Genomic DNA, 22500 nt, shown 5'->3' with positions numbered 1-22500 from the left:
ACTGTTATGTATCGGTCAAATCGAAGCTTCAACATGCCCCCCCCCGGGCAACCCCCCGGGCATTTGACTTTTTTGAAAATTTTATTATCGTTCAAATTCCCCCCTACCCGGGCCAAAATACCGTTCAAATGCCCCACACTAGGGTCCATTCAGGTGATCAAATGGCCCCACCCCGGGGACATTTCACAGGCACAAAAATGACAGAAGGACGGCGGAAACACCTTCAGTTGTCGAACAAAATATTTATAAATATAACAAAAACTGAGAAACTCTGTTAGCGTATTTACTACGAACAAATGTCTCGTGCAAAACGGCGGAAATCGCTGCTACAAGGTCACTGAATACTCAGCTTTTCTTCGTCATGCAACATACAAAGCGTTATATAAAAAAGATCCCACCTACTGAGATTACTACGTACATCATGACCATTTCACTGACATGTATCATCGTTCACCTTATTAATTAACATACTTGCAGTAGGTCAAAGTAGATGACCTGAGCTTTTTATCTTATTTTATTTATGTTGTTGCTGATTGAATCGCCGTTAAAGGTATTGTATTTCATTGTAAACACAACAATAAAATACATTCATACATTCAAAGCCTGAATCCAATATTAAAAATTTTAAAATTTAAATACTTCAAATACGGCACAAACCTTGTTTAAGCCCTTTCCTCGCAACCAGTTGGCCACAAAGGCACAATCTTTTCCACGAAAATCCTCTAACACCGCGTCCCTCATGATAGCTCGCCACGCCAAAGATTTTACATGAAATCGAGGGTGCAGTTCAAATTCCCCACCCCTAAAGCATGGGAATCAAATTCCCCACCCTCTGGAAGACTCTGATAATCAAATTCCCTCCTCCCCGGGACGGCAAAGGTGTCAAATGCCCGGGGGGGGGCATGTTGAAGCTTCGATTTGACCGATACATTATTCTACGTTAGATTTCTGTAGTCCAAATCCCCTAGGACGGACACTGTTGTAATTAATACGTAAACACCAAAATGACTCATTTTTTTGTGACATGTATTTGATCTCTCCAACTACACTAGTATCCTAAGTAATTCACGGTGTACTTTGTTTATTTAACCTGGCTCGTTCGATCGATTACAAGCTCAAGTTCACTACGTTACCAGGTAAATCGTAACGCTGTTCGATGATCGACGACAACCAACAGTCACTGTTTTTTGAAATCAACAATTCGATTCGATAAATGTCTCGATCCGATTCAGGCGACTTCAACTTTAGCACTGTTTCGATTTCTTTACCCGATCGAGAAATGATCAGCTTTTGTGGGTTAACTAACAAATTCGATGCACATTTCACTTAACGTACGTTGCTGCTCATCAACTCTTGCAGGATGAATGACGCAGGCCGATCGACGATCATGAACGAGCGTTATAGCAAGAAAATCATTATACTTACTCTCCTTTTTCGTCGTAGCACACATCTGTATGACCTTCACTGTGAGCAAATCGCATAGGCTTGCGATCAGCCGGCATTTTTAACCCAGACAGAAGCCAACAAAGCTATATGTTTTCACGAAGTGATACAGACAATTTTACCGCGTTCGATCGCACATCTTTCCCGCCAGTGCGACCGAATAGCATCCTGGTATACCTCTGACCCAGGTTTCTTTTTGCAGCTCACCTCACCGTGGTCAACTGTGGTCATTCTTTCAAAAGAACGGAGTAGAATATCTTAACAACTTATTCCTAGCAAGCAATTTTGTTGGTGAAAAATTGTTCCAGAAGAAACGAATCTCTGTCGGATAAGTGTGTATCGTATCGCGCCCGCTTTCTGGTTCTTTTAATATTGTTTCATACTCCTCTCTCCACCCGCTTGAGACGGCCGGAAAATTGGGACGCGTTTCCCAGGGTTTTTTTGCTGGAATTATTTGGGGAGAAACGTCAAGAAAAGACAGATGATAACACCAATGTAAGTAATTCATTTTTATTTGAGACGAACTGATTATTTTTATCTTAATTCAGTCGAAACCCAATTGTCCTGTCCACACTTGGTTCCCGGGAAACAGTGCCTGAGTACTGGCACAAAATGGTTTTGTGTTCACACCTTGAGTACCTGAAATGTAACTGTGTACGTAGAAAATCGATTTTGCCCTGTCAGACACCATTCTAAAACATGAGCTTAGCAGCAATTATAATTTAGTGGACAAGAGTGCTGCAGAACTAACCAAAACGGTGTGCCACAGGGATGCCATGCCCACTTTTACACCCGATTATAAGGTCTCGACTTTGTACTCGGGCACCAGCACAGTGCCCAAATTCTAATGTGAGTACTTGAAAAAAGGGATGTGCTTACATTAATGCCCAGAGAGCCTTGGGCACTGTGCCTAGGCACCAAAATGTGAATTCTGCCTCAGTCCCACATAATTGTACAATTTTGTCTTTTACATTTTAAATTCAAGAAATTTTGATTTTAAGCTAAGTTTTTGAAAAGTATTGAAATTTATTATTTATATATTTATTTTAGTGAAATCATACATAATTCAGCCCAACACTGCAGTGTTATCGATACTATCTATCTATCTATAATCATGGGGGGGCGGGAGGGGTCTTCCAGGGAACTGGTTTGGGTAGTGGTATGTGCCACTTAGTCCTTTGAACCTTGACCCTGCTTAAGACAAAGGGTGCATTCCTTTGGGATGATCGGGATCAGGATCAGTGATCCGAGATCACTAGGATCATGGTCGATTAAAATATAATGAAGCAATGAATCCTTGTCCAGAGTGGATTCATCGGTTCATTTGATCTACCATGATCCGATCCGAGTGATCTCGGATCACTGATCCTGATCCAGATCATCTCAAAGGAACGCACCCAAAAATTCACGTTGCTTCCCTGGCAACCTTCACACTATTTCAAAGGCTTTCAGTCCAAAAAGACACCCTGTGTAAGACACTAAATAGTGAAATTGTGTATCATAGTTTATTGAACCACTTCACTCCCAAAAGAGACCCAGGTGAAAATCCAATGTTGAGCTGTATGGATATAGATGTTAACCATTGGGGTCTGAAATAGCAGGAGCGTAGCATCCAATTATACACACTTACCCCCCTGCGTACGTGTACAGCTGAAATATAGAAAAATAATGTACGTTTTATTAAAGATGGAATCCATCAGGAAATTGAGTAATTTTAATTTTCAGTGGACAAAAACCTTGTACCAGAAAAATTTAAGCAATATTACATTCTTTTTTACATTTTTCAAGGGCTATAGATGTAATTAGTTATCTGTAATAACATCAAAGAAAATTTCTCATGGGAGCCCAAGAAAGTAAATGTCAAATTTTACAAAATGACATCTGACAGATGAAATTTTCAGAATTTTACTTGTGTTTTCACAATTCTTGTGAAATTTGAGATTTACTTTCTTAGGCTCCCATAAGAAATTTTCTTTGGTGTTATTACACTAAAAGATAACTAATAATACATTTATAGCCCTTGAAAAATGTAAAAAAAGACTTGACTGGTGTAAGGTTTTTGTCCACTGAAAATTAAAATTACTCAATTTCCTGGTGGATTCCATCTTAATTCCTAATTCCATCATTAAATCCATCATTCCATCCTTAAGTTGAGATGAATGATACATTTTTTGCACTCTATTGGTGCCTGTGTTAGCTATTTCTTTTATGTTTAATTATTGCATATAGACATAATTCTTGCATCGTGCTGGCCTTTTTTTCTATTAACACTGTACCTTACTGACAACACTAGAGAAAGGTAAAATAAACAACCAACTACTGCATTTTCCTGCATATTATCTTGCTGAAAATGTCCTGCGGAAAATGCTGGAGATGGCATTTCCAAGACCCTAAATTGAAAATTTTCTGGGGGAGCATGCCCCCAGAACCACCTAGGTTAGACCATCTTCTACACTATAACTTTTCTTTCCCGTGTGAGCACATCTTCAAAATCTCATGCTATGCCTCTGCGTTATGGTTTAATCTCAGTGTCATCTTACTGATTTCCCAAATTCACAACTTGATATTATTACATACAATTTATATATACTTAGTAATTGTATGCCATTTCAGGTGTTGATGCAAACCAAAGCAGTCAGCCCTGGATAGAGCTCTACAGCATAGGAAAATTTTATCAGTGTGTACATGCTCCAACACAATATGTTCTGATAGGTTACAGTGCTAAAAAAAACTTGAATTCCAGCTTGTCCTTTGGGCATGCAGCTCTCATATTTCCCTTGTGTGGGGAAACTACTTGCTTGTCTTAGCTAATGATTTATAGTCTGACTCTTGGGGAGCCCAGTGCTCTGAAACTGTAAAATCTAGGGTGCCCAGCATATGATTTGTATGAAAAAACTAAGATTTCCCAGTTGCCCGAGAGAAGAAGTTAGGCGCCAAAGGCCACCGCGCTCTGCTAGAGCACAGCCCTGATTGGCCATTGGTCAAGTGAGCTTTCAATCAATCAATCAATCAATCATCTTTATTTAAACACGGAATCCCATTCATAAAAATGCTCTTCCACAGAGCCGTGCAAAATTCATGTAGTAAAACAACATCAGATTAATTTAGTTATTAAAATCGTACTTAATTACAAATGTGAGATAAATGACTTCGAGCTTGTCTGTCCTTTAACGATCTTTGATAGACTATTCCAGAGAACTGCTTTGAAAGTTACTTGCCCAGAAAGAAAATCTACTTGTCCCAGACGACCAGATGGGACTGTCACATTTTTTAAACTCTGGGTTATCAAATTTTGTGTCTGGTCAGAAATGGGGTAGTGAAAAATGCACATTTGTATGGGTAATAACATTATTTGCAGTGATATTTGGAATTGTGACACGTAGTGAAATGTGAGACAATTTTGAAATATCACGAGTGGTATTTATGCCAAACATCACGTACAAATCATGCTGTTATTTTTTTTATACTACTACCCGCAAAAGGTTTGTAATTTTCACATGTAGGTATTTCAAATCAAGCTGAAATACCTTTGCTCTAAGCCAATCAAATTGCAGAAATTTCTCACGTAGAAGTATAATTGTCTGTCTGAAATAAGCCCCCCCCCCCCCCTACCTCCCCCGAGTATTGGGAACACTCCTGGCAAAACATGAAACTATACAAGTTGCTTGTTATTTCTTTATTGACTCATTTTTGCTTATACACATTTAACAGCGTCTTGATCTTCTCTCTATCCTTTGCTTGTTTAATCAGGCGAAACTTTTACATTTGCATTTTTTATTTGCAACGTCTAAAGCAATCTCTTGTAGCTATTCCTTTTTGTCCTGCGTTTATGGGAAATTGGTCTATCTGTTTTGTTTCCTGGGTTTCCTGTTAAACTCCTGGGCAGATGCTTTTAGCAGTCTCGCAGAGCTCTCCCCTCCGCATGCGTACTTCACGCTGAAATCACGAGTCAAAATATGTATGTAAAGACAGATATTTAAACGGAAAAATGTTGATTAAAGACCCATTAAACATTGCATTAAGTAATCCTTGACTAGGTGAATGCCCAGACTTTATCATTGAGAGAATAATCAACGAGACTAAACTAATTAATTGAACGTGGGAATTAATGTAATCAACGAAAATTACTGGAAACAAAATTATTGCTGTACCTTTGGATCCAAGAGCTGTTCCCTCGGCCAAAGGGGCAAGGCCTCGTCGTCCTTAAAGACAAACGAACAAATGAAGAAAAAAAAATAATGAGGGAGATAGTTATTTTACGAGACAAATACTTTAAATACAGAAGGTGACCCAGCGCAACAAGGTGGTTATTATAGGTGGTTCGTTGAAACCGAATATTTTCGAATTTTACTAAGAATGCGGTTTCAGCGTGGACTGGGCTTAAAAATTGTGGTTATCCAAAGAGATACCTAAAGTAACAAATTAATAAGAAAAAGGTGACTGTACAATGAGATTTGATTTCCCCCAAACCGCGTTAGTAAAAAAAATCTTTATCCATAGTTCACAATATGATTCCTGTCATCTCAAAGATCAGACTTCGATCCCGGTCAAGCCTGACATTTTTCAGGTTCTTTTTCAACCGCTTAGGTTGTTCATTCAACTGCACGGATCATGTTAACTTTCAAAAAATAATGAAAACAAAAATGTTTAACCTGCAGTTTGATGGTTCGTTTGCCCACTGTTCCGCCTCTACCAAAGTAGCTTTCAGTTTCAGTGAAGACGCTTGCCAGAAACAAGACAGCAAAGATCCAAACTGGCTTGACATTCATTGTAGATTGCAAAGGCTGCAACAATAACTGAGAAAATATAGCTTATTTCTTTGTGTTTGCGCTTGAAAGTATGAATCCAATATAGTGCTGGTGGATCGAGTGGGTGGGGCCTTCTTTTTCATGTGACGTCACGGCGAGGATGTTAGTGTACCAAGATTGAACTCTTTCGCCCTTTTGTGCAAGGCTTGGTTGCATTGGGTGTATTCCTGTATTATCTTTTTTTTATAGCACGCACAGTACCGCCTAAAACGTTAAGCTGAAAGCGTGAATTCCAAAGCTAATAGCTGATTGGCTTTCCTGTTGCCAGTTTGCAAGTATTTTTTTGGGTCATGAAATTTGCGTAGATCCAGCTGAAAGCTTTAATCCCTTACAAGGTTCCGCTGGAATCTTTAAAATACAAATACTGGAAAAATGTATTTCGAACCTTAAAGACAACTGAGAAGTTCAATAATGGAGATATTTTGAGTTCCTTAAAGCAAGGAACATCTTAGGCTTTTAGGGTAACGTAATATAGTGTACCGCCTGTACTGCCTGGTCTCAAGTGTCTGCCATGTCGTAAGTTTAAGAAAGAATGGAAGTCCTATCTTCTAACCAACCAAATCTGACCTTGCTTGTATGTTCTATCACTGATATTATCTAAGATTTTATTCCTCTCTTTACTGCTGCCGATTATTTGAACATGACGGTGTCCAACAAGAAAGCTCTTGCTACTTTGGACACTGTACACAAATGAACTTAATGTCTTTTAGTTAAGTATTATTTGTCAGCTGCTTTATTTTCCTACCTACGTACACTTATGTAAATATCTTATATAGTGTGAAATAAAGAATTGAATTGAATTGAATAGTGAATTTCCCACGTGCCTTTAAATTAGCGGAACGGAGTAACGCAGTAACGTCGACAACATTGCTGCAGTAAGTTTGTTTCGCAGAGGATATTACGTACGATAGGAAATAAACGAAGGTCGAATAAAGATTCATTGCCCTAATAGTCATTAAACATAGTGATAGCATACTTAGCTAAGAATAAACTAAGTTCTTCCACAGCGTATTTGCCACTCAGTGTAAGGAAGTGTTTGACGGAAGAAACTGTGCTAGGAGCGTTAGTTCTTTTAGTTTATAGCTCAGTCTAGGGCAATATATAGCTTGGAACTTTTTTCGGTGTCAGAAAAAATATCAAAATCCTTTGTAACAAAAAGTCTCCCTCTGAATCCAAAGGTTGTAGTCTAAAGTATTTGAAGGTTCCCTTACCTTTCTACGATATACGATAACAGTTCTGCTCGTTGTTCCGCTTCGACTGGCGTCAAAGTCTTATTTCCACTGTCTTTAAATAACGTTCGTGACTAAAGACTGTATGTTTTTCTCATGATTAGTTTATCTCTGTGAATTTTATAAGTTAGTTTACTCTAATTGTATTTTTACAAACGATATATACATTTCAAATTATCTTATCAGCCGACAATGGAACTTTGTTGAAACAGCATATCGTTTCGTTAATTGTCGACGGATCTCAATTTCAGTACTATTAAGCGGTTTTTAATTGTATGTAAGACTTAATTTTTCGATATTTCCCCAGTTAAAACATTGTAAATTGCTTCCATTTGTGACTGGCTAAAGAATTTCGCGCCACTTTTAGTAGAACGAACGCAAAAAGCCCAAGAGACTCGCCCAATGACACGCGTCAGGCTCCCGTCCTTGTATTTGCTTGAAGTTCTTATGGCTTTGACTGTTTCAATTGGCCCAGGCATGAAATTACTTTAACTTTGAGCTCAATTTTGCTCCTATAATTGTTCAGTAGTCTCGTAAAATAGGTCATTGTTCCCACAAAACACGACCAATTAACTATGATTAAACTAAACCACAAAGAAAGCTTGAGAAAGCAGAATAATTTTAATTTTTGTAAATCTTGGAGTGTGCAGTACCACAAAGATTCCCATAGCTTTACATACTGTCGAATTTTGGTTTTCTATGCTAAATTAAGGTTAGATATCAGAAAGTTGGGTTTCATTGCTAAATCAATGTTACTTATCTAGAGTGTCTCATCATGTACACAGTAAGTGGTCGCATCTTTGATTAAGTACGCTCGAGGACTCAAAAGTTTGTTTGTGGCTTAACAGACCAAGGTAAACGTATTTAAGGTTTTAAGATAAGAAGGCCGAGACGAAACTAAATGACTGTCTTTGATGCGCAACTCTGCTGCGTGGTACTAAATTTAAAAGTATCATGTTAACTCTTGCATGCTCCCCGCCTCGTCAAAGAGGCTCCTCAAATCAAATGCACACTTTCAGTAAAAAGCATTTTTATCTAAGATCTGTGAAACAGAATGCAATCTGTCTGCGGATATATTTACAAAAAAATGACTAAAAAACATTACGGACGGAGCTCATTACGGAACAATTTGTTCGCAGCATATATAGAAGAACATGCAGTGATTTCTTAAGGTAAGAGGTTTTCCCAGTTAAAGTGCTTACTCATGATTACCTCAGAAATGTTTTTTTTTGCCTTAATGCTGAATCATAAGATACTTTGTTCCTAAAGGAACTAGAATGAGAATTGAATTTACACGGAAAGAGGCTGAAAGTCTTCGTCATTAGTAAATAATCAAATAATTGTTTTCTTTATCGCTTTAATTGCTTCATCCCTGTTCGACTAATTTAGTAAATATTAATAAAGCCCTAGTTTGTCCTTTAATTGTTTCTCACTCTGTTTATTTTCAACTTCCTCAGTATTTGATGAATTTAGTTTTCTTCTCTCTTGTGGTTCCTGATCATTGCAAAATTTTTCTATCTAATTCTATATACTGAGAATATAATTGTATTCTTGAAACTTTGTTGCCTAATTGTAGTACTCCTACCCTACTTGCATTTGGTCTGTTTGGGATCTTTGTATTAATTTTAGGTGCACCGTTTTAAACAAATTGCTTCACTGTAAAGACTACGTAAAGTACAATCTTACTTGTTTTCTCAACTTTTTCTACTTTTTTCGATGTAACCAAAGTATCTAATTAAGAGATGAATTTGAAGGAAAAGCGATCCAGTTAAAAGGAAAAACAATTTTACTGTAGTCCTAGGTGAACATGCATTTGCGTTCACGTTATTGCATGATTTGCGAAGGACAGTAAAGAAATGTTAAAATACATATCTGGCCGGATTTTCTAAAGCTTTATCGCCAAATGGACCTTTTGCGTCAAACATTCTTTTTCACCTGTTTTTTTTGGCAAAAAACTGACTCCAAAGTAGCTATTAGTGCAGCCTTCGCCTTTTTTCTCTTCTCCTCCTTGACCTTCCCCTCGCTCTCTCTTTTTCTTTTTCTTCCTTTTCCTTCGTTACTGTGATTTTGGAGCTTATCGGGCTCAAGAAACCTGCCTTTTGACGCCTTTTCACTCAAATGACCGCAAATGTCGTTAGGTTGGTTTTCAAAAATCGGGTAGATAAATAAACGCATACATACTAAAGCGATAACATTGTTTTTCCTTGCAAAAGTCCCTTGTTGTAGGTTCTCTTTAAAAATGTCGTTTGCTGTTACTTATGCCTCCTATAAAAAAGGGAAGAAAATTATCGTTGACAATTCAATATCATATAGGAACTCTTAAATTCTTATCGTGCAATATACCTATTTACTAAGCGCCATTCTACTTTAGTTTTACTCCCAGTCATTCAATATAAGAAGAATATCGCCGGTGCGATGAAATTGTATAATGCGGCATTCAAATGAAAACCCATTGCTACTTCTTTTGCTTGACATCATTCGTTTTTCAGTTTTGTATGACTGAAATTTTAGACTCTTTAATTTCGAAAGCACTGGTCTCCTTTGCGAGTGATTAAAAGAAGCAGTTTATTCCCCGGTTAATTCTTCAATCAATGCGAATTTAAAGTTACAAGTCATAGTTTCAGATAGCCTGCGTGGCAGGCGTTCGAAAGGGTAGAGGACGGGAATTAACCGAAGTTTTCTATATCTATAAGTTTTTAGGGCGCGAGACTCACTCACACGCTTTTGCGCGCGCCCAAATTCCCCCTTCCCCTTTCAACGCCGGTCACGCAGGCTAAGTTTCAGATAGTTTTAACCCAGAAAGCAGAATGCGAAGAAAGAACCGTTCATTAAGTAGCTGATTTTACGGAATTTAAAACTATTTTCCTAGCGCACTACGCACGTCTTTTCGGATCATTACACGTCTCTGAGGAAACTGCCCACCTACCCGTCCCCTAAGCCAACATTTCGCCTTAAGTGAGAAGTAAGTGTTAATGTTAGCTTAGGGGAGGAGTAGGTGCTCGTGATGCTTCGCCGACTGTGAGGAGTGAAACAACAAAAACCTGGTTTTATAGACTGAGTTAATAGAGTAAATTTGCCTCCTAAAATCGAATCCGAGACTAAGGGATTCCGCTTGAAACGTTTGAAAATTTTAAAAGTGGTCAAAACTTGCCAGTCCATCAGCGCATAGTTAGTAAAGCAATAATGATGCATAACATTTTAAATAACATGGCTCCAGCGTATCTGACTTCGCGTTGGAATGCCAGCTCGCTATTCCCAATCCCGCACTGAATTTTATAAAAGGAGCCTTAGTCAAAGCGAAGGTGTGCTGTGGTCAGCTTGCCTTTGGACGTCAGACAATCGACATCCGTAAATAAATTTAAAGCAAAGTTAAAAAGCCTTGATTTGGATAGTGATATTACGTCATTGATAATTGAATAGCAATACTTAATTTTACACACGGCTTTCTTGTAAAGCAGGGTTGTTTTTTACCGTTTTAGTTTTTATCTGAAATAAAATCTACTCTGTAAATCAGAAAGATCTGTTTTAGACCTAAAAATGGGGCCGTTTCGCTGAGTAAATACCGTCCTATCGCTTGGGGCTTATTTGGCTCCCTTAATCAGGGCTAATACAGTCCAATTACCAGGGGCTGAAATCATGGGTCCCAGTGTGGGCTGGAATGCACTTTTGATGGGGCTGTTTTGGCTTAAATTGTACACAAATGGCTCCAGGAGGGGCTCAGGCCGAATTAGCACTTTGGGGCTGAAACAGATCTTTTGAGTTTTCAGTGTACAGTAGAACCTCAATAACTCAAACTCGGACAACTCGAATTCCCCTCTAACTCGAGCTAAATTTCCTTTGCCTTGATCAAAATTTCACTGAAATTTACTCCGATAACTCGAACTGTTTTTCGTTCCCCTTCAGAGCTCGAGTTACCAGCGGGGTTCTACTGTAGTTTAGTGAGGTAGTTAGATTCTTATACGTTATAATGGAATGTGATTGTACCTGAAGGAAGTTACCTTACTTTACATTACCTTACGTCAAATTTCGAATCATTCTCTTTTCAGATTATGGTATAGGGAAATATTCAGCACCTATATATATATCCTATATTAGAAGTGCCTTTGTAGCCTGGGAATAAAGCCGCCAATAGATGGCCCTTTTTTGTCTGTGATCTACATGAAGGAAAATAACGACGATAACCCGTGAGTATGTCATTCACCACCCATAATACCATTCGGGATTGTCGCGTGCACTTTTTCCGACAACCTTTCTCGAAATAGCTGTATATATATCCATTAACAGAATATCAGCATCTCATTTTAAATTACTTTAATGGTTTTTAATGTTTTTAAAATTATCAAGAAATTAACAGATGTCTGCCCTTTGATTCCGTTCAAAGCCTTGATATTGAAATTGTTGTTCTTACCGGCATTTATCGGTGAAAATAAAAATTAAAACTTTAGTTCTTTTCTCCGCTTTCGAGATGCGTAGAATGTGGTAAATATCATTGATTAAACGTTTAAGAGGGAGAAACTTGTAAGCTTGTGTGTTGTGTCAGTATTTTTGAAAACGTTACCGTCAAATAGACCTCTCCCGTCTGTCCCGTGGAACAGTAGCTAAAGTGGCCATTATTAAAACTTATAGTGCAGCCATTGCTTTCTTTTCTTTTCTCCTTTACTTTTCCTTCGCTGGTGTGATTTTTGAGCTTATCGGGCGCAAAAAACCTGTCCAGCCCTTTTTCACTCAACCCGCTGCAAATTTTGTCAGGTTCCCTTTAAACAAATCGGCTGGAATGACAGAATCTAGGTATGTGTACGTGTATACCGTACTCATGTTATCATGTTTAATCACAGAACAGTAATAATAAAGAACGATAATGATATGATTTTTGTCTTACTTAATTGGCAATGAAATTCTAGTTTAAGTGACACCTGGTGAAAGCATTGAACCAAATATGGATGGAAAAAAGTATTTTAACAGGAAATTAAAGAAATAAAAACTGAAACTGATCGCTCCAGTTTAAACACAGCCCTTAGTGAGGATGAGGCTAAGATCGAAGCGACTTTGTATCGATTTATATCTGAAATAGAGTTTGATATATGGCCAAATTATTGAGGTTAAAGACTGTATTGATTCCAACTGTGGGATTAGGAAAACGGAAGTCAATCGCGTGTTGACCGCGTTGACTATCACCACTGTGCTATTCTCTAGCGTGTTTGAAACCGGGCTCACGCGCTTCTCGCGCGCGCTTGTCGCAAACAAATGTACGATAGTGACGTTCGATACACTATGATGTTTCGATGCTTGGTTTTAGCCAGTAAAATAAACCCTTTTTATAGACAAGTATAGGCGTTCGTTTTTGTTATTTCCTCCGGGAAGTAGAATGCAGGACGTCGTATATCTGACTTCGATCTTTGCTGTTTTTTTGGAAAAGGGTTTGGGTCGTTAACCACTAAGGACATTGTCTGAAAGAAAAGAAACAGTAAATTAGTTCTTAAGGAACGATTTTGCATCCCCTTTTTAGAAAAGCACCTCTTTAGTGCAAAGACGTAGTGTTATCAGAACGTATTTGTCGACTAGTAGCAGTAGCAGTATAGCAGCAACAGCAGTAGTAGTAGTAGTAGCAATAGCAGTAGTAGTAGTAGTAGCAATAGCAGTAGTAGTATCAGCAGCACGGTGGTAGTAGCAGTATAGCAAGAATAATAGTAGGAGGGCATTAACAGTGGCAATGGCAGTGGAAGCGGTGGTGGAGGCAGCAGTGGCATGCAGTAGTAGTAGCAGCAGTAGAAGTAGCCGTGGTAGTAGTAGTAGCACTAGCGGTAGCAGCAACAGTAGCAGTGGTAGTAGAGGCAGTCTAGCAGTAGCAGCAGTAGTAGTTGTTCTATAGTAGCAGTAGCGGCAGCAGAAGCAGCAGTACCATTAAATGAACGGGTAATGTCGCTTAAAAGAAGTTTCAAGTTTCACCAATACTCTGCCAGTTTTTGCTATGTTATATATTTTGCAGTTAATTTTTGTTTTTCCTTTGTTTAAAATTCATTAGCATACATTATCATATCCAAAAACAATAGAAAAATAAAAAGTGACTCAGTTAAAAAATCAACTGCAACATATATATGAACTTAATGGCCAAATTGCTATCGGAGGCAATATACTAACCACGTGATCTTGAAGATGGTGTATGACATCATTTCTGTTGTTGAGTTCCGCCTGTAGCTGTTCTTTTCCTCGTAATAAGGTGTCACGCTCCAGCTTCATGGCGTCACGCTCGCACTGCAACCTCTCATTTTCACGTCTGAGGTTTTCTAGTTCCTCGCGCAAATCATTCCTTTCCTGTTATAGGGAGAATGTGTGACAGAACGCTCTTATTAAGTTGGTGAATAAACCAAAGATGATTAACAATTATTGGAAGAGGTTGAGCAAAATATCGTGATTTGTTAGAGGCGAGCAGGTCAATTATTTGCCGAAGCCGACAATTCACGATATTTTGTGATAACCGAGTTCAATAGTTGTTTTATCATTCGATCACCGAGTTTGTTTTGTAATGATTATCTTCGGGAAGTAAAGCGATCTACCCTTTTTCACGCAAGAGCGATCGCAAGAAGGAGAAAAGCATGATTTTATTCACCCATAAGCAGAATATTATTTGCAGCCAAACACGGTTGGACGACATTGCGCATGAACAGACCATTATTTGTGGGCAGTTATTCGCAGATCACGTGGTAGAATCTAATCAAGAAAATTTTGCATCGAGTGATTATGAATTTTATTTATTAGTGAATGTATAGGACTAGTATTTTCTGCGACAAAGAAAACTAGGAGAGTTTAAGAATGTCAGTGTAATTCGGTTTAGAATGCAGAACAGGCGTTATTTTTCAACAATCGATCTCCTATATATCCTATGTCCTGTGGCATATTCTTTTGAGGTCCTTTACTGTTAAGTTCACCTTAACCCCAGCCCGGAGGGGTGGGCAAGGCGGGGGGGGGGGGGTACTCCGAATATTAAGTGACACGGATGATCGGAGTATTTTGGAGGGTTGAAATTTTGATTCCGGTTACTTTTTTGGGTGGCTCGGTTGAAGTTGGGATTCTTTTGGGTATTCAAAACAATCTGAAAGGAAAGAGCCCTGGGAACAAGTTTGACGTGATCCCGGCCACATAGTTCTGCGAATACAGTACAACCAAACTTGTTGAGGCTCGGAAATTCTGCATGGAAGGTTTTGGGGGTTAATTTTTGGTCCATGGATTTTTTTGGGTTTTGATTTTTGCCCCAATTCCATCATCCCCGACACTTGAAATCCGGAGTACCCCCCCCCCCCCCCCCTCCCCACTCTGGGAGCCCTAGTGGGAGTTCAACCTTTTCTTTTTCTTATGTGAAAAATGTCGTTCGTTCCAATAAATTGACAAGATGCTGGCCACGTAAGTGAAAAGGCTCTATATATTAACTTCAAATGGAGACTAATATTAAAAAAATGCGTCTTCAGTGCTATTATTCAGCGGTCATCGCAAACTCAATACTTTTCTTTTCTATTACCTTTCTTAGCTCATCGGTTTTGTTTTCTGAAACTGCATCCGTTGGCAAGTTCTGTTGAGATGAAAAAAAAAAATTATAATATGAAACTTGCTTCACTGAGATCTGTTCCAAATTCGGAAACAAAACAATGTTTAGTTTACAAATTAGTTGACTTGCGCAAAAGACAAGGTCACAGGGTAAAACTTAATCCTTGAGAGCACGTCGCTTTTATTACTTAAAGATTTCCTTTCAGTTTATTCATGATTATTCAAGTTATCTTCGTTAACGTCAACGGCTACGAGGGCGGAAGAGAACTTTCTGGTAAACTTAAACCTGCCAGCACGCACGCATTATGCGTGAGTCTCGCGCCTGCAGGCACAAGACATCTATCTCACACATCAAGGACAATTTCCCACCCCTGACTAACAAATCCGAACAAATTGTTCTTTAAAACATGGTTAATAACGAAAATTCAATTCAACTTCCACAAATATATTCCAGAAAGGCCCTTAATGTTGACTCTGTGTTCTAACTGTTTCTAAACACGCTAAAATTGTCGCCTTTTAACTAGCTTCGGAGGTGCTCAAAGAGTCGTCAGAACATCTTCGGAAATTTTCGGTAACGTTCGGAAGTCTTCGGAAAATGGTCGGAAATCTTCGGAAGTCAGCGGCACTATGTATTAGGCTATAAAAGATGATTCTAACTTTTTCGGAAAGTACTTAAGTGTAACCATTTAAATGAAAAGTACTGAACTGTAACTTCCCGTACGTGGTACTGTTCAGTATTATATTACATTCGAGGTGGTTCTAGCTTTTGCGTGGGTGGATAAAATCCTATTTTGTGACCATTCAAACTAAAGCAACTGAGAAGATCAGTACTGTTCTGTGGTGCTATTTATTCGATGCAGTACACTGAAGTCCGTTCAAGGTCTGTGATGAAATTCTGAAGTGTGACCATTCATGCAAATTTAACGTAGTACACAGTGCTTGAGCCTGGCCATAACACTTTACACATTCATTTAGTACACAATTAAACTTAAAAAATAACAGGAACTGAAGAGAATCAGTATTTAAAAAGATTTCTTGTACCCTGGAACAAAAAGATCAACTAACAAAATCGAACTAATTTAGTTTACCTTTGCTTTTTGATCGCTGACTGGAGAGCTCCCTCGAGATTTAATCATGCCATTGCCTGGGACTTCTAAATAAGTACGAGAAAAGTCTTTGAGAGCTTTTACATCTGGCCTTTCCTCCTCGCTGTGTTCAGATCCATTAAAAGACCGTGAGCGCATTCTGTATTCGATAAATCCTTTGGCAGGAGGCGTGGAGATAATCAGGCCTTCGGGGCTGGTTGGGGAAAGTCTTTGCTGTCTTCGGCTTGAAATCGGAGACAATTCTATTTCGGGTTCGGAGCAACTTCGCCCGTGAATATCAGGTCTTTTATAGTTCGCCAGTGGCCGGGCACGTTCGGGTGGCGTTTGGAATAACTCGGTGGAGGACGATTCGCTTGAAGGTGGCTGCCTCGCTTTGCGAAATCTTGCTCTCGCGTTATGCAATCTTTGATATTGTTGATCTGTTACGCTGGATATCAACTGGTCCTCGTTCGATCTCCACGAGCTTGTTCTCGAAGCGGGATTTGACGACCCGCCTTCGAAAAAACCGCTCCCGCTGCTGGAAAAACTGCTTTCTCTGCTTACGGAATTTGAAGCTCCTAGCTCGAGACTACTAAAGCTACTTTCGCGACTCACCGTCGTGCTTCGGCTCGCGGGGTCTTTGGCAGTGTTATCACTCTTAACGTCGATAGGCATGGGTTCGGACCGAATTCCTACGTTGTGGTTGCTCATATCATTCAAAACATAGTGAAATTCCGCTTTTTCAAGTTGCTTCGCGTTGCTAAAACATCAGCTCCGGATGGCGCTGTAAATAGAATGCTTGTCCTACGTGCAATTAGAATTTAGGTTGGCATGACTCAGGTCAATTGCTGCATTTTGTTTGTTTGGCCTCTGAAAAAACTTTACTTTGGGATTAATGATTGATGTCTGTAGCCATATTCTCGGCTCTTTTAATTGATATACGTAGCCTACAGAGTAAACATTTTGCCGACTTTCTTTTCATTCCTAAATCAACACTTCCGGAAAATTACTTCACCCATTCTTGAACATGTTGAAACGGAACAATTTTCGCGCTTTTACGCAATGTGGTACTTTTGAAACTCTTTGTAACTTTCGCGCCTCCGGAAAAAGACAAAATGGGCTAACAGCCCTCCGAGTCTATTTTTAAAAATTAGTTCCTCTTCGTTAATGGGTTTTAATCTAAAAAAATTTAATCAGTATTCAATTTGAAGAGTGTGGAAAAGTTCACGTACGCTCCTGTGCAATTTACATGTAGTCAAGTCAAGAACTTTTTCGCGTGAAAAGTCATCTTTCAATCTTCATCGAGTTTTTTGATTCTCGTCCAATCTGTAAAATGTAGGTGATTTTTCCTGGAGTTCAACTTTTAAGCACTCAATCGAAAGGTTAAAAAGGGGAATCAATCGAATCTTCTCCAGTTCACCATAAAAAGCCCCGTTAGAAAGTTTCACCAGATCATAGTACAGTGGACGTCGTAGATCGGAAATGTTAGCTTGCGTAGCAGGCGCCAGTTTTCCTAGCGCGGCCTTTTGGCTCCGACAGGAGCCCATCACTAGGGTCATAGGCTAGGGTCATGGCTCGGATAATTACTGGCACCCTTATCTTGTTGATTACCCATATACCGTGTGGCACGAAATTTTTGCGGGTTCTAATTTTTGCGATTTTTCCAGCGATCTGCAAAAATAAGTTCCCGCAAGTAAAAATTAACATTTTTCCCGCAACAATTTACTCCGGGGTAAATACTCTGTGGCTTATGCACCTATCAATGTAAATCCCGTGGGGGGGGGGGGGGAGTGCGCGCAAGGGGAGGGGATTTGATGCCTGGGACTATCCCCGCTGTCGGGCTTTTGATCGTGCGAACCGACCCCGGGGTAGGGACAATTGACTTTGACCGACAGAAGCCTGGTATCAATTCAGAAGTAGTTACCAAGTCCGTCCCGGGCTTCCTGAAAGTCACGCTGTTGGAGAAAGGTATGAAGTTTTCATTTGTTTTAATCACCATAATCCGATACTTTAAACTGTCATCTAAACAGATAATGTCTATTTTGAGAAAGTTTTTATCTTCAAGTTCCCATCTGATTGTAAAACTCCACCATGAAAGTCAGTGGATTTTTTATGGGTCACTGATCCGACCTCTTCCGACATGTTAAGCAGCTGTTATAAAGCATTTTACGTTTTATTAATATTTAATATATAGCACAATCAATCTTCCTGGAGTGATTTTGTTGTTCAAGATAAGAGATGCAAGTGGAGAGAGAATACTTAATTACAGCGAGTAATTTAATGGAGCTTCCGTTAACCGTAAATAAAAGTAGTAACAACGTGTTTGAAATGTTCTTTCATTCGTTTTATATAGTATTATAGCATTGTTTGTTTAGATTTTTTCCCCTGGGGTGGGGGCTTTTTTGACACTTTTGATTGACCTTTCGTTTCCCACCCTGGGGAATTTGATCGAAAAATTTTAAAATTTGTCAAATCCCCACCCCTTGCCCGCACTCCCCCCCCCCCCCCGGGGTTTACATTGATAGGTGCATTAAATTCGCTACACCAAAATACTGTAGTAAGAAATCGTGAGTGCGTTCAATCACAGCTTGTCTCTTTCATTCAGAAACAACAAAGATAGATAGAGAGTTGGCAAACCGATTTCGTCTTCCTGAGGCCAGGTTTGAAAAAGGGGAATGGGTTTAGTTTAGGCGCCAGATTTTGGTGGTGTGAAAAATGACGTCTTTTAGTCTGAAACGAGGGTCTGGATTTGCAGAAACACGGCCAAGATAGCAATATTAGCACTGAAGCACACGTACGCCGCGGTAAAGCCATTACCTTACGCATGCGCACAACCATGTCACCCCAGCTGTTTCGCTCTTACTGCATGGGGCTAATCAGTATGGCAAACCCACCAATAACTCCTAGGCGTACAACTCCCCCTCATCCTGCCCGGAGTAATGCTGTGATAAACCTGTTAAGGGTAATACGGCCGGTATAGAACAATACTATAGATAGTCTTGCTTTCCTTATTACACTTAGCTTAGGTTTATCGAATCAACTGTTTAACCGTTCAACTGTATATTAATTATTTCAAATTTTACATGCAATATCCACTACCCGCAGTATAGCAATTAGCTAGTCGAGAAGAGCAGTGGTTACACGTATTTTATATAATAAATAACTCACAAGTAAGACTGGAGAAAAAGAGCAAAAAATAAATTAAATTAAATCAAGTTTACAATCTTGTATGTTGCAAATATAAGAAGCCGAGCTTTCAAGAAATTTTTGTTATTAAGTCGGGTAAATCAATATAATCATTTCCTTCTGAAAGTAGTCGGAGTAAAGTGTCGTGGACATTGTTCGAGTTGTGGTACAGTCGTAAGGGAGAGAGATGAGGATACGAAAGGTCCGGGTTCGAGGTCCAGGTTCGACCCTGGGATGCGATTCTCTTTCTTTTTAATAGAAACACTTCCAATAGCAGGTCAAAAATTTTCTAAGTGTCTTAAAAATGGCAGCGACCGTTTACGAAAGGGACAACTGCACCGGCGACATACTGCTGGGGGGTGATAGCCTGTGAGCAAACTCTCCCGAAGCCGCCGTTTAACCCAGTGATGGACTAGCATCCCGTCCAGGGGGAAGTAGCAATACTCCTAGGCATGCTTCATGCTAAAGAAACCGGGATAAGCTCCGGCCGTGTGGGCCTTTGGCTCGGGTGCGCCTTTACCTCATTTAATCGTGGGAGAAAATTGAATGCAACTTACGTGGCTCCTAGCGCTAATCCCAATGTGAGGTTATTCTAGTACGAAGCTATATTTACCGTTTTGAAGGCCTTAGTCTTGCAGTTATCCTTTCGGTAAATTTTATTGTTAACACAATAGTTAGATGGTCGGCTTGGTTTGATCATCAACTAATTTTAAAAGTGGCGGTTTCTTTGCATCAAGTTGGATTTAAGTTGTTTAGATCCCAGAGACTCTGTGTATCGAACTTTGTTCAATGAATGCATTAGTAGAATCGAAACTCAAAAAATTAACATTTGAAACACCATGACTACCAAGTTAATAATATAGTCATTGAAAACTAAGGGCCTGTTTACATGGAGGTGGGGGACCCCAGGTTAAGGTGGATAACCAGCCTGTCCATATAATCTGTCATTTTAATTTGATCACGTTTACGTGATAGGTGGGGTGACCCGCCACGGGTTACCTCACCTATCTGGGGTTCCCCACCTCTATATAAAACAACGGGAAGAAGCACGACTGATTTTACGGATTATTAGCAGTTACTGGGGTGAACAATATCGTTCGTTAAACAGTGAAACCTCTATACGGTGGAACCTCGATATATCGAAGGGCCAAGGGACTGTCAAAATCTTTTCGTTATGACGAGGTTTCGTTATATCGAGTGTTTTCATTTAGTATACAATTACTGGGGTGAACAATATCGTTCGTTAAACAGTGAAACCTCTATACGGTGGAACCTCGATATATCGAAGGGCCAAGGGACTGTCAAAATCTTTTCGTTATAACGAGGTTTCGTTATATCGAGTGTTTTCATTCAGTATACAATTACTGGGGTGAACAATATCGTTCGTTAAACAGTGAAACCTCTATACGGTGGAACCTCGATATATCGAAGGGCCAAGGGACTGTCAAAATCTTTTCGTTATAACGAGGTTTCGTTATATCGAGTGTTTTCATTTAGTATACAATTACTGGGGCAAACAAATATCGTTCGTTATGCCGGGGACTTCGTTATATCGAGGTTTCACTGTATAAAGAAGTCCTCGGTATAACCGTAACGATATTGTTCGCCTCAGTAATAGTGAAATATATGAAAAGGTTATAACCTAGTTATGAAAGCCGGTAAGCATCAAAGTTGAAAACAACGGTGTTGTAGTTTATGTTGGAAGCTCCTTGACCGTGCAAAATCCTTTGTTTTTGTTCACCAATTGTGACTGAATAAATTAAAAGCGATGATTAAAATAAAGTGAAGCGATGTTTCTATAAGTTCAAAATGATAGGAATGCTGTTGAACATTGTGCACGGTCAGGTCCAAAAAGCTAACGAAAGCATATAACAAAGTCTCAACAAAGGAGACTAACGGTGATGATCATTCCACATTATAATATACTATGTTCACATGTACAATGTCAACCAATACAAACTAATACCAAATTCAACTTTTATCTGAAGTTGGCCGTGGATAGTGGTGTAGCTGGGATCAAACAAAAAGAAAACTGACTGACAATTGACCCGCTGTTTATTGTTATGCATTCATGGTCAAGTGCGTCCCTTTGTTGGAACGTGTGAATCTTTTCAGTCTGGTTTGCTAGGATAGTATTTTTCCATTTACTCATCATTGATTCATCATCAAAGTTGTAGTACGATAATTACCTAAAGCACATTTTCCCGCTCTATCAATGTAAACTAAACCACGAAACCTGAGTACACGCACTAATTTGTGGGAGGCACGGGGGAGAGAGATAAGACTTTCTCCCCCTGCCCCACGGGTTACTGGAAGGAGACGACTGACAAGCACCTGAGTCTTGTCCACAGAAAGTTTGGTTATCGTGTTTCGTCACGGGTGATCACGAAAAAACATTGAATTCACGAAAAAACGAACATGTATTATCGTCGTATGCTGGAAATACCTAAAAATTGTTCTGATATGTGCTTAGTATTTTGCACTCAAAAATCGTGACTCAGTTGAATTTTTAAGATTACTGGTCATGCATGAAGGGGCAAAGTTGCCTATTCCTAGCAGAGCCTGTTGTGTTAACCCTAGCACTCAGGTAGACTTATATAAAGCCCCAGAGCCGCTAGCTAAATCTCTACACTTAAATCAAACCACCCAAAAAAATACTTGCCAAATTATCCTACCCAAAACATTCGGGAATAGAACATTTCAAACGCAAGAACATCCTTCGATCATCCTCGTCACTCGACACTTGAAATCCGGAGTCTTTGCCCCCCCGGGAGTCACGTAACCACCTTTTCTACTACTTTCCACTTGTCATCATATTGAGAAGAAGTTGTCAAAGGAAGTCAAACCCACGCCGCCACGACATTTATAATGCAATACTAAAATACAAATGAGTGCTATTTTTGTTTCTCTTTACATCTTTGAAGTGTATCTGTAACAAGATGTCCAAGAGACTGCCTTTTACGGACGGTCATAAAATCATCACCGTAAAGTGACTTTAGAATTTTCTTCCATTTTCGCGGAGCTGGAAGAGAAAAGCCATCGAAATTTACTTGGGTAAGGGGGAAAATGTCGCTCGGTGTTCTTACAAATGGAGCGTAGATATACCCTCGTAGAAACCACACTCGGGAAGTGTAGACCTCTATGAAATTACCGCTTGAATCACTCTCCACAACAAACATATCCAGCATTAACCCGTCATTAAATTTGCAA

The 22500-nt window shown here is 39.4% G+C and overlaps 3 protein-coding genes and 1 long non-coding RNA gene across 4 annotated transcripts in view; all 4 read right to left on the bottom strand.

Moving 5' to 3' along the window:
• Nucleotides 1–1568, bottom strand: part of LOC140924787 (WD repeat and HMG-box DNA-binding protein 1-like) — a 32899-nt gene extending 31331 nt beyond the window's left edge. The window contains exon 1 of the mRNA XM_073374779.1: nt 1426–1568. Within this exon, the coding sequence (XP_073230880.1) occupies nt 1426–1502 (77 nt within the window). The 5' untranslated portion in view covers nt 1503–1568. The remainder of the gene's footprint in view (nt 1–1425) is intronic.
• A 3536-nt stretch (nt 1569–5104) lies between these two features.
• On the bottom strand, nt 5105–7621 carry LOC140924777 (uncharacterized). The gene is made up of 4 exons (XR_012164343.1): nt 7463–7621; nt 6096–6227; nt 5595–5645; nt 5105–5379 (listed from the first exon to the last, which is right to left on the bottom strand). It is a non-coding gene; the product is annotated as an uncharacterized lncRNA (long non-coding RNA).
• Nucleotides 7622–12284: 4663 nt separating this feature from the next.
• Nucleotides 12285–16897, bottom strand: LOC140924749 (uncharacterized). The gene is made up of 4 exons (XM_073374756.1): nt 16108–16897; nt 14994–15044; nt 13619–13792; nt 12285–12927 (listed from the first exon to the last, which is right to left on the bottom strand). The coding sequence occupies exons 1-4, from the start codon at nt 16813–16815 to the stop codon at nt 12796–12798; spliced, it is 1065 nt and encodes a 354-aa protein (XP_073230857.1). The 5' UTR covers nt 16816–16897; the 3' UTR covers nt 12285–12795.
• Nucleotides 16898–21327: 4430 nt separating this feature from the next.
• Nucleotides 21328–22500, bottom strand: part of LOC140924560 (uncharacterized) — a 2031-nt gene continuing 858 nt past the window's right edge. The window contains exon 1 of the mRNA XM_073374583.1: nt 21328–22500. This exon is cut by the window's right edge and continues 858 nt beyond it. Within this exon, the coding sequence (XP_073230684.1) occupies nt 22185–22500 (316 nt within the window). The 3' untranslated portion in view covers nt 21328–22184.

The sequence above is a fragment of the Porites lutea genome, chromosome 14 (genome assembly GCF_958299795.1).
Source record: "Porites lutea chromosome 14, jaPorLute2.1, whole genome shotgun sequence".
Taxonomy (NCBI): domain Eukaryota; kingdom Metazoa; phylum Cnidaria; class Anthozoa; order Scleractinia; family Poritidae; genus Porites; species Porites lutea.
Note: the sequence above shows the minus strand (reverse complement) of the source record. Positions and strands in the feature narration are given on the sequence as shown.